General features: G+C 54.1%; 6 protein-coding genes across 6 annotated transcripts; 4 read left to right on the forward strand and 2 right to left on the reverse strand.

Moving 5' to 3' along the window:
- Positions 1–383: 383 nt before the first annotated feature.
- On the reverse strand, positions 384–1,427 carry CGCS363_v007468 (uncharacterized protein; the record flags this gene model as incomplete). The annotated part of the gene is made up of 2 exons (XM_036639317.1): positions 384–958; positions 1,019–1,427. The coding sequence occupies 2 exons, from the start codon at positions 1,425–1,427 to the stop codon at positions 384–386; spliced, it is 984 nt and encodes a 327-aa protein (XP_036496268.1).
- Positions 1,428–5,111: 3,684 nt separating this feature from the next.
- CGCS363_v007469 (uncharacterized protein) lies at positions 5,112–6,600 on the forward strand (the record flags this gene model as incomplete). The annotated part of the gene is made up of 3 exons (XM_036639318.1): positions 5,112–5,402; positions 5,455–6,190; positions 6,242–6,600. The coding sequence occupies 3 exons, from the start codon at positions 5,112–5,114 to the stop codon at positions 6,598–6,600; spliced, it is 1,386 nt and encodes a 461-aa protein (XP_036496267.1).
- Positions 6,601–7,788: 1,188 nt separating this feature from the next.
- On the forward strand, positions 7,789–8,991 carry CGCS363_v007470 (uncharacterized protein; the record flags this gene model as incomplete). The annotated part of the gene is made up of 1 exon (XM_036639319.1): positions 7,789–8,991. One exon carries the CDS (start codon positions 7,789–7,791, stop codon positions 8,989–8,991), a length of 1,203 nt encoding a protein of 400 aa, XP_036495439.1.
- Positions 8,992–13,041: 4,050 nt separating this feature from the next.
- Positions 13,042–13,425, forward strand: CGCS363_v007471 (uncharacterized protein; the record flags this gene model as incomplete). The annotated part of the gene is made up of 2 exons (XM_036639320.1): positions 13,042–13,294; positions 13,349–13,425. 2 exons carry the CDS (start codon positions 13,042–13,044, stop codon positions 13,423–13,425), a joined length of 330 nt encoding a protein of 109 aa, XP_036495440.1.
- A 681-nt stretch (positions 13,426–14,106) lies between these two features.
- lolP1-8 (Cytochrome P450 monooxygenase lolP1) lies at positions 14,107–15,787 on the reverse strand (the record flags this gene model as incomplete). The annotated part of the gene is made up of 4 exons (XM_036639321.1): positions 14,107–14,223; positions 14,273–15,274; positions 15,327–15,523; positions 15,574–15,787. The coding sequence occupies 4 exons, from the start codon at positions 15,785–15,787 to the stop codon at positions 14,107–14,109; spliced, it is 1,530 nt and encodes a 509-aa protein (XP_036495437.1).
- Positions 15,788–17,262: 1,475 nt separating this feature from the next.
- On the forward strand, positions 17,263–18,055 carry CGCS363_v007473 (uncharacterized protein; the record flags this gene model as incomplete). The annotated part of the gene is made up of 3 exons (XM_036639322.1): positions 17,263–17,741; positions 17,803–17,921; positions 17,985–18,055. The coding sequence occupies 3 exons, from the start codon at positions 17,263–17,265 to the stop codon at positions 18,053–18,055; spliced, it is 669 nt and encodes a 222-aa protein (XP_036495438.1).
- Positions 18,056–18,395: the final 340 nt, after the last annotated feature.

Below are 18,395 nucleotides of genomic sequence, written 5' to 3' on the forward strand. Positions count from 1 at the left end.
ACGTTACGGCATCGCTGCATACGTTTCGCTGGGCAAATGCTGATGAGGGTCCTCAATCACTCAACTTTGATCGTTGAGCTGGGGTTCGAAATGCTCAATTCTTACGCTGCGGTGGGTTGCTTCTCCTGACACGCACACATCATCCAAGACTCACGGCCACGGGAGCGTTGAAATTGAACGTTGAAGGGGGACGCGTAGCGTCCATATTTTGATTCGTGATATTTGGTCATTATCTCCCCCCATAAGGGGATTGTTGTAAAAAGAACATCGCTGGAAAGACGTCACCGCGCGAGTCTCATGACGTCCGATGGCGACGTTTCTCATCGGACAGGGCCTTTTGAAGTCATTACCATCAGTCATTGCAGTTCCCAAAAGAAGTAGTTTTAAGTTCGTTCCCGTTCCTGCCTACGCACCTCCTCCTGGAAAACATTCCGCCCGGGCGAGTGGGGCGGTGGACTCGTTGGTTCGAGTTGGATATTCGCGTCGTTCTTCAGTCCGCGGCTTTTTGGCGGACCGGCGACGGTTTCGTGGTATTTTGCTGCTGCTGCGGCAGCGGCGGCCGCGTGACGGCGGCGTCGGCGGAAGCATAGCCAGAGCATTACGCCGACGATGGCTAGGGTGATGAGGATGACGGGGAGTATGATGGCGACTAGGTTCGGACTTGAGCTGGAGCTGCCGTCGATATCGAGTGCTGGGCGGATGGTGAAGACGGGGCCGGTGACGTTTTGCTGCTCGTCTGTGATGGGGTCGTTGTACATGAGGATGAGGGTCATGTTATTCGAGTCTTTCTCTTCGAGGTCGCCAACGCGTGGGGTCCAATACGCCCATCCGTCGCCGCCGCGGATATTTGTTACGGAGAATGCGGGTGCCGCATCCATATTTCCGGTGTTACTGACATCATACCCGACGATTCCAATTGGCGTGTTTGGGTCCTCGAAGAAGGTAGTGTCCCAGGTGACTAGAGGGAGAAAAGGTTAGTTGGGGGAGGGGCCGCGACTCAGACTTGATTTAAGCTTACTGTAGTACGTTGTCTCCACGTGCAGAGTACTACCACGTCGCGGCTGGCAGAAGGGAGCGTCGGTGCCCGGGTTGTTGTTGCATACGGAAAATACTCCTCCAAATCCTAACGTGTTGCTGGCTTGCGGCGGCGGAGGCACGCCGGTGCTTGTTGTGAGAGCGCCGTTGGTCGCGGTGACGGTGAACACGCTGCCGGTAAGCGAGTACGGCGGCGGGCTGATGGTGGTGCGAGCGCCATTGCTGGTGACGACTGATGGTGTGATGGTTTTTGGTTGACCTTCCTCGTCGACGGTGATCCATTCGTTGACGGGGCCGGGGCCTTGTCGAGCTTCGATGGCGACGGCGGATGATGTCGCAAGTAATGTTGTCGCAGCAAGTGCTGACAGAAGGAGTCGTGTATTTGAGAACATGGTCTGGACTCTGCGTGGGTCAAAGGCCGGAGGAGCTTAGACGTCGTGTTCGGGGAGGAGGCATTCGGCCTTCGTGTGGTATACCGTGCCACTATTCCGTCTATCGTCCGTCGCAAAAAATCAGGAATCGGGGATGGTGAAGAAGCTCGACACGGGACGTCTTAACAGACGGAGCGACGACCGAAGAAAAAAAAAAAGAGCAGATCGACTGATGAACCAACCCCTAGGACGAAATGCAGCCGTACCTTGCTGGGCCTGAAATAATAAGCGGCAGCAAGGGAGCGGAGAGATGGGACCCAGCAGGAGCGGATGGTTGCCGGCTGGGGGACTCGCAACGCGTCATACGAAAGGAAAATGGAGGGGCATCTGGCGGTGGCCTGTCCCTCTCGTGCAGCTATTACTGCGTGCTCCAAGCAAGCAAGGCTAGGCAAAGCAGGCAAAGACTCTCTTGGCTTCGGGCTTTGGATGCTTGGGTGCTTGGGGTGGCTGGCGGCAGCGGCAGCAGCAGTGTCCGGAGCAGCAGCGAGAAAAAAAGTGGCAGAGAAGAAGCAGACGATAGTGACGGCCGGCGGTGGGCTACCGTGGGCATATGGGCGCTGAAATGGAGTGAATCAGGTGGAATGGGCTTGCTTCTTGTGCTCCGCCTGTCCCGCTCCCAAGGTCTTTGGCGAGGCGCGGCGCTGGCATCGGCACCAATGAGGAGGATTCTGGGCGTGAGGGCGCATGCTTGGCAAGAGACAATCGCGGGCATGGCACGGCAGCGTGGCAACCGGTTGATAATGGGCGGAGACTGCCAAGGAGGCTGGTGATAGGTTGAGTAATGGGCTCAGAGGCACCAAGAGGGTCTCGGGGGTCTTGTGGTGGGAGCTTGGACGGCTTGGACGAGTCGACGAGCACGTTGTTGTCTCGGCAAGCTCCAGTATTGCTCTTGGTATTTCTTGGGTGCTGGTGGTCGAACTTAGAATGCCCCTGTCGATGCGGTATTGGCGTTTCTGGGCACATGTCTCACGGCATGTCGACGGTTCGATGTAGACGAATGATCAGAGCCCTTCACGCGATGCCGCCGCAGACCTCGCCGTTGAACCGTTGCGTTTCCATTGCCGCATTGCCGTGGTCGTGACTGATTGCCGGTCTTGTCCCGTCCACCGCATGTTGAACGATGCATTTTAGTCTTTTTCATCTCGTCTCGCTGTAATGAGTGTTCGTGTCTTGACTCTTGACATCCATCTGGCAGCTCAAACCAGGCCGCGCCAAAGCCTGTGCGCTGATTTTAGCTCGGGCAAGCCGCAGACGAACACCAGTCGCACATTTTCCTGGGCAGACAGCGACTGAAGCCCCCCAAGCCGGGACTGGCGACAGGCAATGGAACGCCAAGGATTGGCTCTTTGGATTCGGCATGGAGGGGCGATACGACGGCGACAGGGAACATGGCGATAGGGTCGGGGCCACGGATTGCGGTAGACTCGAATGCGGGGGTGGCCAGCAAGCCCTGCCCTCCACCCTAAGCAGTCTGCGCAGCCAATGTCTTGCGCGAAATCAGCGAGGGCGACAAGGTGTCTGCCTGGGTTCAGTGTCTTCAGAGGGCTGTTTCTGGTCGTTCCAAAGCCATCGCCGCCGTCCTCGGGATGCGATCGCCTAGCGCAATGTCACCAATGACATGGGACTGACGCTCGTACCGTACCGTCGAAGTGGCTTCTGGAAGGGATCTTGAGGGACGTTTCGGGATATTTCGAGATGACAGGCAGCGGGGGGAAACGCCCATCTGCTCGATTGACGCTTGATGAGATTCATCCCATCATTGCGAACGTCGAGGATGCCCTGGGGTTGCCCTCTGGACGAACCAGGTTGTGTAACCGCCCAGGAAAGTCTAGCCGGATCGCATGTCCGCAACTGTGTCAGAGGCAGCTGCACGACACGCTGAGTGACTTGGCTGAAGTTCGAAGAGGTGGGATGATTGCGATTGCGATTGCGATGGCTCGCAGCGTGAAAGGAGACGACTCGGTGGTTGGTCAATTCGAGGGCGAAGAAGGAATCCAGAAACAAAAGGCCCTTGGCTCTTGGCTCTGCTCCCCTGGGACTTGGTTGCCAAACGGCCAGGCTTGGCTTTGTGACCATCGAACTGTCGATCTGGGCGAGCAGCTCGCTAATCCAGGTCATGTGGATGCTGTGCCGTAAAAGTGAAGATTTTGCGCATTGGATCTGGTGATGTTTGAGTGACAGAAACGGGCATGGAAATGCGCCGGCCACAACGCAACGGAAGGAAGGGCCCCTGTGTTCCTTCCCACATTCTTCGGGTAGGGGCCACCCACCACCACTGTTTGCGTTGATGCACTGGACACACACTTTTCCCCTCGTCGCCTCCAACAAACTCGGACACCTCCCGTCGCCATCACCACCACCACCTCCATCAACCTCCATAAACAAGATCCCGCATCCTTGAACGCTACCAGACACCCGCCGAGACACCGTTCAGGAACCATCAAATGACATCCCGGGCTAGCAGCGGCGGTGAGCCTAATTTGGCGCCACGAAACATTCAGCTGCACCCGGCCGCAACGAGACGGAGAGACATGCGATGACGCCCTCGCTTGTTGACGATGTCTCTAAGGTCTCTTCCATGAGGTCCTCGCTCGCTATTCACAGGAGCATCTTCGCATCGGCCCCTCAGCTCAATGCCAAACCTCGGGGAGCCTCGTCGTCATCCTCAATGCCCCTCCTCGCAGTCGTCGGCACCAGGGCCAAAACCTCAAAGTCGACCGGCGACCTGCCTCGTTCGGCCGCCATCGGGACGTGGGACCCTCGCGTTTCCACCGAACAAGATGCAGCTAATGCTGTCTTGCATGCTTATTCCCCCACATCGAACCCGCCGGTGCCATCTCGACCGCAAATGTGCGTCTTCTCGCCCAAGTCTGACAGCTTAATGCAACCGCAACGCCATCGCATGCACCAATCAGCCCAGCCGCCGTTCCGCCATCCTGCATCCGCGCCGAATCGGTCCCAGCCCCTCACGATCCTCTGGGCGGAGTGACGGCCATGTTCCGCTCCAGGAGTGTCTTTTTGCTGGCCACCTGGCACAGCATCGGGATGTTTCAACTGCACGGCTTTCGGCTCCAAGCCCACGTTCTTGGCATATTTTTCATGATGGCATCACCAACTGCCGCTGCTCGACTGCCACTACCACCATCCCAAGAAGCGAGCGACAAAAGCAATTCCGACGCCATGGGACGACTCGAGGGGTTTAACATGGGCAGATATGCATCTCAGAGGCACAAGCTCGCCCATCATCGGCCACCACCGCGCACCATTCGCCAATCCCCCAACCCGTGGGTCATGGCCTGTTACCCGCCTCTCAGCCGCCGTTCCTCATTGCGCTAAAAGAGTTCTAAGCTCCAAGGAGGCACACAGGATCGTCTCCCCGCAGGCATCTCGACCTCTTGCCAGGCGGAGAGGGGGACATCCACGAGCCATCTGCCAGTGTCTTTTAAAGTGGAGTTGGCGCTGGCTTACCTTGAAAGCCTGTCGGCTGAGACCTCGCTACTCGTCGCGTGGGATTCCAGCCGCCCAGCTTACGCCCACGTTTGAAGCCTTGTCCTTTGTCTTTCGCCGTCTACAAATCCCAAAGTGCCTTTGGATCTATTGAGCTAAGGCGGGGCAGGAATTCGCAGACGGCTTCAATTTCTCGTCATGAAGGGTCTACAACATGTCGCCCTGGTGGCTGCTGCTGCTACGGCGGCCGCCGCGCAAACGTGTGCCGACGTGATCGTACCAAGCTACACGCCTCCTCAGATCGCCGCAGGCTGGCAAGCACAGCTGGTTGCGAATGGTTATAAGAAGCCACGGACTATCCACGTCGATAGCGAGGGTGCGCTGCTTGTTCTCGACGCCGCCGTGGGCGTTTACCATGTCACCTTCAAGGACAATGGCGGGACCTGTCTCACGCTTGCCGAAAGCAAGCTCATGATCAACAATACCCGCGTACGGCCAACATCAACTTGAATCAAAGTCCAATCGCTGACGCTTCATCTAGTTGACTCACGGCATGGCTCTCTCTGAAGATGGCAAGACTATCTATGCCTCTTCCGTCTCTCAGGTCCTCGCTTGGGCCTACGACCAACAGGCCGGCACTGTCAACGCAGAGCCTGCCGTTGTTATCGACAACATGGCGAACAATGACCAGACAACGCGTACCCTGGTCATGTCACAGGCGTCCAAGGATTGGCTTGTTGTCTCCCGCGGTGTCGATGAGAACTTCGATGTCGATGCTTTGGATACTTCATCTGGACATGCCCAGGTCAAGGCCTTCGACCTGAGCAAGGTGGGCAATGACCCCTTTGACTTCAGTACCGACGGCAAGCTATTGGGCTGGGGCATTCGCAACGCCGTTGCTGTCGCCGAAGATCCCGCAACGGGCAACATCTGGGCGATGGACAATTCTATTGACGATATCACCCGCAACGGCTTTGACATCCACGACAACAACCCTGGTGAAGAGTTGAACCTGCTTGGCACCGTCGCGAATGAGACCGAAGCTGGAAACTACGGCTACCCCCGCTGCTTTGCCGTTTGGGACACCAGCATTCCGCTCAACGATTCTCTTAAGGTCGGGGACCAGTTCTCGATGGAACAGAACACTACCATGAATGACACCCGCTGCCATAACGACTACATCGCTCCTCGGTTGACTTTTCAGCCGCACACTTCTCCCGTCTTCCTCAAGTTTGACAAGGACGGCTCTCGCGCCTTTATGTCCTTCCGCGGCAGCTGTGAGTTAAACGCTCGCCGAATAAGCAAGCAGCATGCTAACCGTTTCGCAGACAACCGACCTGAACCTGTCGGTTATGCCTTGACCGCTGTCGAGTTTGCCAAGGGCGAACCTATTGCCAGCAGTGACTCGACTGATACCCTTAAGAACATCATGTACAACAAGGATCTCAGTACTTGCCCCGATCAATGTTTCCGACCGGTTGGCCTCGCCTGGGACTCCAAGAACAGACTCTTTATGACTTCCGACAGCACTGGCGAGATCTACATCCTCCAGCAGAATGATATCTCGCCTACCTCTACCTCCCCAGGCTCTATCGTCATCTCAACTGCGAAACCCGATGTGGCGAGTGGCATGGCGCCATCTTTAAGTCTTAGCTTCGCATCTCTTTGCGTTCTCTTGTTTCTGTAATCTTTGGTCATTGCAATATGACCTGTAACCTGCTGCAACAAAGTGGCAAAGGTGGCTATGAGGAGGCGGCACTGAAGACCTTTACGGCTGACTTGTATGGCATAGAGCTTGTTGTTAATATAATGATGAACGACACGAATTGACCCAACTTACAGTGAATGGCGTCGGCACTCCACTCAGTCGGTGTTGGCTGCGACCAGCTGCCTCCATCATCGACCATCGACACTGAGGTTTGTTAAAGTTGAAGTCAGGCCGGGCTAGCGGGAATAATCAAATAGTTGAAGTGGTATCCCATAGACCCGCGAATCAGAGGTCAGAAAAATGCACCACAGTAAGCTCGCTTGGTTCTGACGGTGTTGAATACAGCCCACCGTGGCGACACCGCTCCGGCGATCTCCTCTTTCCAAATTACAACGCATCGTTCAAGCCGTGTTCTCGGCAGTGTCAACCGCGATGCTTTGCGAATACTGTACTCCGATATTCCAAGGAGTCAAACGACCCCATCACTCAAACCTCACGTCTCTTCAAAATTCTATCGCGCGCGGCTGTTTCATTTGCAAAGAGCTGTTTTGGAACATACCCAGCTCGCAAATAAAGTATTTGGCATCGTCACCGTGGTCATACGAGCTGCAGGCTTCAACAGAGGCTGGCAAAACATATGCCAACCTCAACTTTACAGCCGTAAGCCAGCATGGTTCTTACGAGGAGCGATACTTTCGGTTGGATCCTGGCTTGTCTCTTGGCACCCAGTTCTCTACAAACGATCGAAGGGGGGTACTACCAGTAATGGATTGCTTGGAAGCTGCACAACAATGGATGCGTGTTTGCTCAGAGACCCATCACCAATGCAGAGATCGTAATCAACCAGCTTCTTATCCCACTCGACTGCTCGAGATCGGTGCGACAGGAGTGCGTCTCATTCAAACTGCCCAGCAACCTCCCTCTGGTCCTTACGCCGCCTTGAGTTACTGCTGGGGCCCGCCACCACATGACTTTTTACGGTTGACCACCTCTAACATAAGTTATTTGCTGAGGTCAGAGATACCCTACGATGCTCTCCCGCTCGCATTTCGGGAGGCGCTCAGCTTCATTCGGGCCCTGGGACTCAACTTCATGTGGATTGATTGTCTCTGCATCATTCAAGAGGGCACTCAGAGCCAACAAGACTGGACAGCTGAGTCCTCGAAGATGGAATCTGTCTTCTCTAATTGCGATATCTGTCTATCGCTTTATCGGGCCAGATCACCTAACGAAAGTATTTTCAACGGGCCCGTCCCGCAGTTCACAGCACCCTTCGAAATCAACACCGCCGGCATCTTCAAGGGAAACGACGATGATGGAAATGGAATTACGAAGTGTGCCGTGTTTTCCCGACTTTATTTCAAAAACGCCCTATTCAGACAGCCCCTCGGCTCCCGGGCTTGGGCACTACAAGAGAGGCTCCTGCCAGATCGTCTTCTGGGGTTTGGCGCTGGGGAACTGTTCTGGAGCTGTAAGCAGATGCCGTATGCATGCGAATCCATGCCATATGGTGCTCCGGATCGGAGCCAGTCATTGCAGGTCTCATCGCTGCCATCAACGTCCGACTTCATAGAATTATCCCTTGCCTGGTTCGACTTGGTGGAAGAGTACACAAGGAGGGAGCTGACATATCCAGAGAAGGATAAGCTAGCAGCGTTATCTGCGGTAGCTTCGTCGATGCAACAGGCGATGGGCGACGAGTACCTGGCAGGGCATTTTTTCAAATCAATCGCTCATAGTCTGGTATGGCATTCGGGCGAGTATAACGCCCGCCGGACATCGCAGAGTCAGGTGACCAAGCGGATGTTGCGGTTGCCAAGCTGGAGCTGGGCTTCAGTGGACGGACGCATTTGGTTCAGCGAAGCCATCAATCTGTACCGACTGGACGAGACACTCTTGGCACACACGATTGGATATCACCAGCCTCCTGAAAGTACTGCTGCAAAAGGGCTGATGCCATCTGTTGTCCTGGATCTCAGCGCCTTCCGCATCGAAGGCCAAATCACCCGTTTCAGCGGACATGCTGGTAACGTGCACTTCCTCCACAGTTTCGACTTCAAGCAGCTTGACTATCTGGTCGATGCAACTGACGCAGTCTCCGTCATGCTGGACAACGCTGAGAGGCCCATCGAAGGCACCATAGTGATGTTTTGCCCCATGTTTTTACTGCCGCAAAATTATAGGTTCGGGGACTACGACAAGCGCACCCGTGTCCATGGAGTGTTCCAAGTGGAGACAGAGCTGGAGGTAGACGACCAGATGGTTTATGAGAGGATTGGGGTTGGGTACATCCTCCTCAAGCTGGGTGTGACCTGGCAGGATGTGGTCGACGGCATAGGGATGGAACGGACGTCCATCCTTTTGGGTTGAGCCGCTAATGTTCCTAGAGTGCTTCAGTCATTTCGAATCTTGTAGATATTCAAGGAAAGATTCAATCCAGAGAGAGCGCAAAGTGCATGGTGTGTCTTGCTAGAAAACCTGCTAGAAACATTCACACGAGCTCCCTTTCCTAGTGCATCCCTTTTTGTTAGTAGAGATCTTCATAAGACAATAGCAACATTCGCTCTGTCATAGTACAGACTCAGCCCCGTGTCGTCTCAATATAAACAACGGAAAAGAAGAACAGGAGACCAATTGTGACATAGTGTGGAAAGGGACGAACAAGCGAAAAAGGAGGGGGCCGGGGTGATTCGAACACTGGAGACACAAAAAGGGTCTGCGAGAGTGTCGCGTGACTTGGGCAGTAAAGGTGGCCGGCCTTAAACCACTGAGCCAAACTTACTCCATCTACGACCAGAAACCTCGTGGCGAAAGGGGCGAGACAGCTGCCATAAGTAGGTACCTTCTACGTGAGGTGAGATCACCCAAAGGTTCAGAGAGGAATTCAGGGCATTGAGCCGTCCTTGCCACTCACCAAGCAAAGTACCCATGGTTCTTAAATCAGACCTTTCATGAAGCTAAGGATCTCCAGATTTGATTTGGCGGGGTTCTGTTCTTGTATCAGCTTGGATGGAAGAGATGCTGAGGGCATCTAGAAGCTTCCTGAACAGCCGCTCGCCAGTCACGGGCTGCCCATCGTAATTGCCATTTTTGTCTATTCCCATTTCTCAGCTTGTGTTGTGAGCGTGACCTGGGACTAGGTGAAGTTGCATGCTTACTTCTGCCGGAAGGTGAGCAGGGCTGCGCCTGCCTTTCCTGTTCAATCACTTATTAGGCTAACCATAGCATTGAGTTAGGAACAGCATCATAATCTCCAAGTTTCCCTAGTGCGTTAGTAGACCTACTGTGGAAGGAACTGTCTGGGAAGTCTCATGACAAGGTCGATTCACGATTTAGGTGCCTTTGGATAGGGATACCATAAGCATGCTGATGCCATGTCCTCAGAGTGAGGACGGTCACCTAATTGCCATAGAAACAGCCCCCTGAGTTGAAATTGATTTGCTCTTTTGGTAGAAAGTGCGCTGAAGGTCGTGCCCCTAGTGCCTCCAGCCCTCGCTCCTTCTCTTGCTTCCCCGGCGCACATGCCTCAGGCTCTGCGTCTTCGTCCGTCGTCTCGCACATCCATCACTATCTCGGGGGATAAAAATCCCCACCATCCACCCCAGATCTCCTTACTCTTTCTCCCCTCCACCACAACTCAACAACTTTCACTTTCACATCTTATCACAACAACAACAATGGGTCTTCAGCACTTGATAGTAGACCACTTTAGCATCCTTCTTTCTTCACATCTTTTGCCTTGAAGCCTGGAAGGAAAGCAATGTTCAACTCTTTTGGATTATTGTTCTGAAGCTGTGAGTATTTGTTATTTCCCATGTTCTTCTCAGCTGTCCAGCCCCCCAAAATTTGATCAACAGTCGTGCTGGATGGCTTTGCTTTCTTTGTCATTCCCCTCGTTCCTGCCGTTCGGACAAGTTGTCCCAGAGGCCAAAGTTTCTTCACAGTTTTCACCACCCTTTCACCACCCAAGCCCAACTTCCCTTGCTTTCTCTGTTCCAGCCATTGCAAACTTTTACCGGTCGTCACGTGCCCAGCACCGCTCCTTCCCCGCTGCTCTTTTTCTTTCGGCTGATCTAGCGCCTTCGATCTAGAAGTTCAGAGCGAGACAAGGCGGTCGAAGGCCGTCTGATCACGTGGAGCCCGTTGTCCTCCCCTCGCACAAAACAAACCAAAATTTCCTGCCTCTTCCGCTCCTTTCACACTCCAGCCAAGTCAGACCACCATATCTGGAAACCTCCCGGTACTGCCTCGAAGCACGAGAAGAACATTTTCGGCCAGGCTTTGTCATGATCATCCCCCTGATCTACTTTCCTATACACGCTTTCTTTTGGGACGTATGGAACTCCTGCTGTGGCCCAAACACCGCGGGAAAGTGCAGTGCGCTCAGTCTCGGGGTAAGTCTCATCAGCCTCTCCATTCGCATTTCCAATGTTCTGCTTCAATGCAGTCCAAATGAAGATTGCTAGTCGGGATTCTGCTTCAAGACATCGTTCTGGGCTTCTGGCAAGTGCCAGGCCCGTCGGGTTACTTCTGCATCATTTTTCAGCCTATACTCTTTCGAGTGATCCTTTGCTGACTTTCGAAATTGCCCAGGCTCTCTAATGCCTTATTTCACGGCGATGAGGCGGTAATCAAAAATATCTGGGCTTTTGGCTTCCTCTTCCGAAGACAATGCCAGAAGGTCTGCATCGCAATGGTGCTTTGGCTCTTTCTGGGACGGCCGTCTGAATGGCCGGGGAGGGCCAGCCTAACGAAGGCTCATTGAAGGTCCTCCCCCAGGCCTCATCAATGAAAGTGGAGGTCATTGTGACCTTCATGGAGTCTTTTGACTTCAACAAGGTATGCTCCCGATATTTGTTTGTCTCTTGGCTGTTGTGTCACCTCAAGTCTCGAATGTTCCTTTCCTCTGGATCTTGTCCTTGTGGCGCAATTCTTTTCTGGCAACTCGAAACTGCGCAAAACTGATGCTCCCTTGTGTCTTGAACAATGACTAACTTCGTCCTCCACAGTTTGAATGAAGGAGCGCCGCCTCCGAAAACCGCGATCTACTGCCGGGGCCCGGGCGAACAACTCCCCCTTCCAATCTCCGGCCCGGGCCTCCCGGCCTTTTCCAACTGCTCACCAAACAATTTGCGGTCAACCTTTGGGTTGTTTACCGTTCGCCTCTTTGGAAGGCTCTTCCAGTACTTCCCCTACTGGCTTTACGGGGAACGGCTTGGGCTGGTTCCAAGATTACGTTCCGGGGCCGCCGGCCGGCTCAGACATGCTCACGCCAATTTACAGCGGTGGCCGCGTTCCCTCTGTTCAGACTACACAGGAGACCGGCCGCCGTCGAGATTTGAAAACTTCTCTCGATTGTTTGGAGCAATTTGAGCAAGGGCTCAAATTTTTGGTTCAAATTTGATGGCCGGTTCTGCCGTTTTTGGAAATCTTCTATGGGACAGCGGACGGGATCCCGAGTTTTCCAATGGGTATGGTCGTATGTACTTCTCTTTGCATACATTGCTGTTTGCAAGCTTTACTGGCGCCCCGACCGGGGGCCAGTTTCAATTTTTCGGCTTGTAAGTCCAAATCCCCCTCAACCTCGCGAGACGCGAGATGCTGACTTGACTTCATCGGCAGTTCGAATTATTGAGACGAAGGCCTTTCGTCAATTTTAAGGCCGGCGGTTGGTGATTCCGTGCTCTTGATAGCATCTCGGCCGCCGGACCTTTTTCAATGCTTTGGTTGTGAGTTTCCTCCGCAACCAACTTGCGCCGCAATGGAACGTACTGACTCCCTTCACCCCCCAAGAATTTTGAACTGTTGTTCAAATTTTTAGTTCAAATTTGATGGCTAAATTTGATGGCCTGCGGGCGGTGACTCGTTGCTCACCGAAGCATCCCGGCCGCCGGGCCTGTTCCGAACTTGCCTTTGGTCAGTGGCCGCCTTCGCTCAACATCACAGTGGCAGACGCTGACTCTGGCGACTGAACAGGAAAATGTGAACTTTGAAAAGTTCAAAGTATTGTTCTGGCTGCCAATATTTGCGGCAGTTGGCAACCCCCCCAAAGCAAGAAGACACGAGCTATTCATGATTCATTGCGGCGGGGGGGCCCAGCTGTCAGAATCGATCTTCAAACTTGCCTTCGGTCAGTACCCTCTCTTCGATCAACCACGGTGAGAGACACTAACTCAAGCAACTGAACAGGAAAATTTGAACTTTTCAAAGTTCTAAATATTGTTCTGGCTGCCAATATTTTCGGCAGTTGGGATTCCCCCCAAAGTAAGACGATGCGAGCTATTCATGATTCATTGCGGCGGGAGGGGGGGGGGGGGGGGCCAACTGCCAGAACAAGTCTTTTCCGGCGGCGGTTTTCGCCGATTCGAGCTCCTGTCCCATGTCTTCAGAGCCCGACTGGGTTTACAGCTCTGGGATCTCATGGCCTCACACATTATTCTCGAGGAGACCTCCTTTGACGACAACGAGACGGGGGAGGGACTTTGCATTTTCCAATACATCCATGACCCCCAACCTGGGGCATCAAAAGATTTGGTCCGCGATCCTGATCACAGCTTATTGCAAGTTCGGAATTCACAACTCCTTTGCCTCCATTGTTTCTGGCGCGCCACTGTTCTTCCAATCCTCCCCTTACCGCAGAGGGCTATCCGCTATTGCAAGATCATTGTGTTTGGTAAGCATTCTTTTTTCCTGTTGATTGTGACGTTGCGTTGCTAACCAGTCGCAGGGAAGGCTTCTGAAAACGTCTCATTGCCAATGATGGTCCAGAAATTGATCTCCCCGGGGTCTTGTGTCAACACTTGATTATCATTTCGACACGGCGACCTCCATCTCGCCTACTCATTAGTTCTGCGACCCTTCGAATCCAGATCACGGTATTTAGTAAGTTCTGGACAATCTTTGCTCAACGTTGGCTAGCCTTACTAACCAATTCTTGCCCAGGACCTCGCGTGCGACATGTCGAATACGTCATCGAGCTCAATTGAGTTCGTTCGTACCATGAGCAATTCCGACGGATAGTTCAGGTCTGAAAAGCGAAGACACTTGTGTTTCTTCTACAACGTGTCCTCTTACCAAGTGGGCAGTGAAACTTCTTCAAGATATCTCGTGGTTTAAGCCAGTTGTCGAAGGAATCAGCATGCAGCGGCAAGGAAGGAGCGAGACTTATTGACTGTGGTATGACTCTGACGGAGACATTTGTACCCTCAGGCGGTAACCTACTATACGAAAGTATGAAAAGAGTTGGGGAGAAAAGAGAAGAGAGACACTTGGCTATGGATTGGAGGACTTGTGGCCAAGGCAGGATGGATGGATTGTTCTTGTTCGGGAGCAACACTCAAAGCAGATGATATTTCATTCACACCAAAACAAAGCTATGTTGCCATTCCATGTCTTCGAAAGGAACGAGTGAAGAGGAGCTTTGTCTTGACTTTTGAGCAGTCGCATGTTTCCCCGTCCGCCGCTACGGCGCTACCTTTTGCCCCTTTACTTCCTTTCCATTACCTGAACCCACATATCGCTGATGAAGAACAAACCCATCGCATTGTACGCCTTCCAAGGACGCGCCGGATCCATTGGGGCCAGCTCAAAGTTGCGAAATAGCTGTCGCGAAATCAGTCAAGTGCCCGCCAGCTCTTTCGCGTAGACTCACCTCGAATATCGTCTTCGCAAGCTCGATCTGAGCCACAGGCTTGCCCAGACACAAGAACTTCCCGTACCCAAACACCAGATCATTGACGCTCTTCATAGCAGCCAGCTTCTCCTCATCCTCCTCGAACCACCTCTCCGGCCGAAAAGTCTTCGCGTCCTCTCCATATGTCTCCTTGCTATGGTGCATCGCATACGCAGAGTACCCGATACAAGCCCCGCCCGGGAGATACACGCTCTCCCCGCCCACGTCGACCGTATCGCCCCCAGCCGGCACGTCTCTCCCAAAGATATTCACCACCGGCGTCTTCACCCTCAGCGCCTCTCTTATCACAGCTTGCAAATACGGCAACCGCCTCGTCTGCTCCAACGAAACCAGCCCCTCCCCCTTCGCCGGCGCGATCCCATCCCTTACCGCATCGTCAATCTCCCGCTGCAACTTCGCATACACCCGCGCATTCGTCATAATCAACAGCAACGTCCCGCGAATCGCCGCCGCCGTCGTATCCGACCCGGCAATAATCTGCTCCAACGCCTCGCTCCGCAGCTCGTCCCCGCTCAGCCCGTGCCGGATGAATGAAGCCAGCATGTCCGACTTCTTGTCCGTCTCTCGCGCCGCGCGCGCGTCCACGTCGCGGTAGCACGCCGCGATCATGCGTCCGAAGCCGTTGTCGTCCGCCGGCGAGGGCGCGAGGAAGCGCCCGATCACGGGGGCTTGCGCGAGCCAGCTGAGCCCGAAGGCGAGGGCGAAGCTGGCGGCGGTGAGGCCCTGCTCGGCGGACTGGAGGTAGCCGTCGACGTCGGCGTCGGCGGTGAGCATGCCGAAGGTCTTGCCGAGGCCGACGTCTGAGATGACGTCGAGGGTGAAGTATTGGACTTTCTTGGCGAGGTCCATGGGGATGATGCGGGATTCGGTGGAGATGTACTTGGTGCGGATGAGGGTGAGGAGGTCGTTTAGGCGGGCGTCAATTGTGGGTTCGAGGTCGAGGTTCTCGCGGCCGGAGTACTGTGTTTTGTCAGTGGTTGAAGCTGAGACGAGGTAAGGGGAAGGGGTGTACGCCTGGGGCCATTTGCTTCCTGCGAGCATCGTGCTTTGCGTTGTCTGTCTGCGTGAAGACGTTGTCGCGGCGGTACTCTACGCGGCAGGCGTGGTAGTACCAGTCGGTGCGCTTGTAGGCTGGGTTCTTGTTGACGTGTGTCCAGAGGTCGGGAGAGGATGTGATGAGAATGCCTGGGGCGATGCGGACGATCGGACCTAAAGCCGGTTAGTAGATATCATGATGAAGGTCATCGACTGTTGCGAACCGTATTTCTCGCTCAGCTCAGCATACCACTCATGAACCCTCGGGCCCATAATATGTTTGCTATGAGGAGAGCTACTGAGACCTGTCCACCATGGCCCCGGGATGTGCCTGAACTTGAGGTATACGACCAGTCGGTCGATGATGAAGTAGAGGCAGATCATTCCGCCAAGAACTGGCAGGGTCGCCCAGCTGGAAACCGTGCTAAGGAGGCCCATCTTGAACAATGACGATCAGAAGGGAAAGCTTTCGCTGGGCGCAGCGTAGGTAGGATACGGCGCCCTCGCCCTTCTTAAATATTCATGACTACGCTCCCCGCATTGCTGCAGATACTGAGCAACAGATATGCGGCCAGGGGTTCGCGAAGTGGCCCACCAATCAAGACTGGAGCAAACATCAGCAGCCAGCTTCGGCATGCTCCCCTTTGGCGGGCCGGATCCTACGTTGACGGATATGCAGGTGATGCATTAGTCTCAATCTTTTCTTAGGCGCTTCCAATTAGGCGCGACCAGGAGGGCAGAGTTTAAATCCTGCAAATTAAGCGACCCGTGGAGTGCGAAGAAGTTGGTTGGTCATGAATTGCGGTGTCAACATCGAGGAGAAGATGACCGTAAATGGTTCGTCTAGGTAGACCTTCGGTAAGCGAGACTGTCAAAATGTCTGGCGGCAAGTTACTTCACGATGTTCCAGGCGTCGGAGACCCCTGAGATCGCGTACGTTGGGTCATAGAAAGGTTGTCTGCGGCAAGGGAGGTCGCACCTTTGCCGGCTTGGCAGAGATTTCAGATGTTGGTTAAAGGAAAGAAGGTATCATGGACGTTCCCCGAGGATGTCACGCCGCAGGCCCAGTTGATTCAGTCCCAACAAGCACCCGTTTCGGAGTAATGATGCCACCTTTGAGTGCCGCCAGCAGCCAGGAGCTTATCATGTATCATGTTTGACTTCAACATTGGCCGACATGGGTTGTTCAGCGTTTGAGCGGCCGTCTTGAGCTTTCAATGTTCTGCAACAGTACCTTTATTGGCTCAAAGACCGCAGCTGTCCTGGTAGTCGGCATCAGTACTTCTACAAGTATCCTGTCTCGACCTCGGGTCGGTACGTGCTTCCAACGGGAACGGCAGCAACGAGACTGATCCCATCACCAACCACCGCCTACGCGCTTCTTCGTCCAAGAAGCCTGCCCAAGGCCGGGAGACAAGCCATAGCCCCAAGTCCGCTTGTCCCAAAGAGGTAAGAGACAGCTGTGGGATCAAAAACTGTGGAATGATCCCGATTTTCCAGTGGCTGCCCCAGTAAACAGAAGACAGACCTCGATGTACGTACTCAGGACCAACCTTGAAGCTTGCCCCTGATTGGCCGAATCGGCATCACCACCACCTCACCTTCGCATTCACCACCTCCCGAGGCGGTCGGCACACGTGACTGACAACCCTGACAACGACCAAAAAGGAAATCGCGACTTCACCTCTGCTCGATCTGATCTCGGCGCCCCCAATCAGCCAGACGGCCACCCTCAGTCTGATCTTTTTAAAAACCCTTTCTCTCTTCTCTTCCCTCCCAACTTCTTCCCCACACAACCACAAATCACAAACTTGTTTCGCAAACCATCACAACCACCTCTCCCTTCCATCTCCTACCTCTCTCTTCCCCCTCTACCTTTCTCACTCCTCCATCACCTCTTCGTCGCCGTCAAGATGAAGTTCACCTCCACCATCGCCTCCCTCATCCTCGCCTTCGCGGCTGGTAACACCTCTGCTGCCCCCTTCCCCGGCGGCAACATTGAGCTCCTCGACGTCTCCAAGCCCCAGGGCGGCAATGTCGAAGTCATGGATCTTTCCAAGCCCAAGGGCGGCAATGTCGAAGTCATGGATCTCTCCAAGCCTCAGGGTGGTAACATCGAGCTCCTTGACGTCGCTCAGCCCAAGGGCGGTAACGTTGAGGTCATGGACGTCTCTAACCCCCAAGGCGGCAACATCGAGGTCCTCGGCGCCTTCGACGGTGGCTTCGCCAAGGTCTGCCGCGACATCATGCTCACCAACCGCATCGTCAACGGCAAGCCTGTCTACTCGGTTCGCGCCATCTGCCCCGACTGGATGGACCAGAACTTCAAGACCGAGCTGCAGCTCAACCGCTGCCTCATGAATGACTTTGGCCACCTCAAGTGGGCCAACCTGTGAGTGCACTCCATTCCCTTCTCGCTTTTTGCAACATCGCTGACTTTGATTCTTCCACAGTGGCCACTTCGATGACTCTTGCTACGACTGCAAGCTCCTCTCCGCCACTGACGATGTCAAGATGGCCTGCACCTGCGCTGTCGGCGCCAAGGGCACCATTGGCACCACCATTGCTCTCAGTATGTCTTCTCCCACCCTCGCGCCCGAATTCACGAATATGTGCTGACTTTTCCTCTTCGCAGACGAGGGCATCCGCAACCAGGGCGGCGCCATGTGGTGCGGCACCCAGATTGGCGCTCGCGTCCCTGCCTAAATGTTACAACTTCACATCTTGGTTCTTTTTGGGCGGATTCACTTCTTTCTTGTAAGGATTGAGATTGGAATTGGGATTTGGGGGATGTACTACTTTGAGATTGGCTTTCTTCGGAATTTCGGGCATGTCGTAGCGTGGAGTTTGGGAAGGAAGGAAGATACCCTCAGAGCCTGGCTTTCACAGACCGGGCTTTCTACATTGGCTGAAAAGCGCATAGACTTCTGATGAGTAGACAAAAGACGTCCTTTTCTCTTCAAATTTCCTGCCTTTCTTGCTTCTATTGGTGATGTATTGTTTTGTTCTGATGGCTTTGATTGTGGAGCAAGACTGTGCCTTCCCC

This window comes from Colletotrichum siamense (genome assembly GCF_013390195.1).
Source record: "Colletotrichum siamense strain Cg363 chromosome Unknown KSG_Cg363_contig04, whole genome shotgun sequence".
NCBI classification, from domain to species: domain Eukaryota; kingdom Fungi; phylum Ascomycota; class Sordariomycetes; order Glomerellales; family Glomerellaceae; genus Colletotrichum; species Colletotrichum siamense.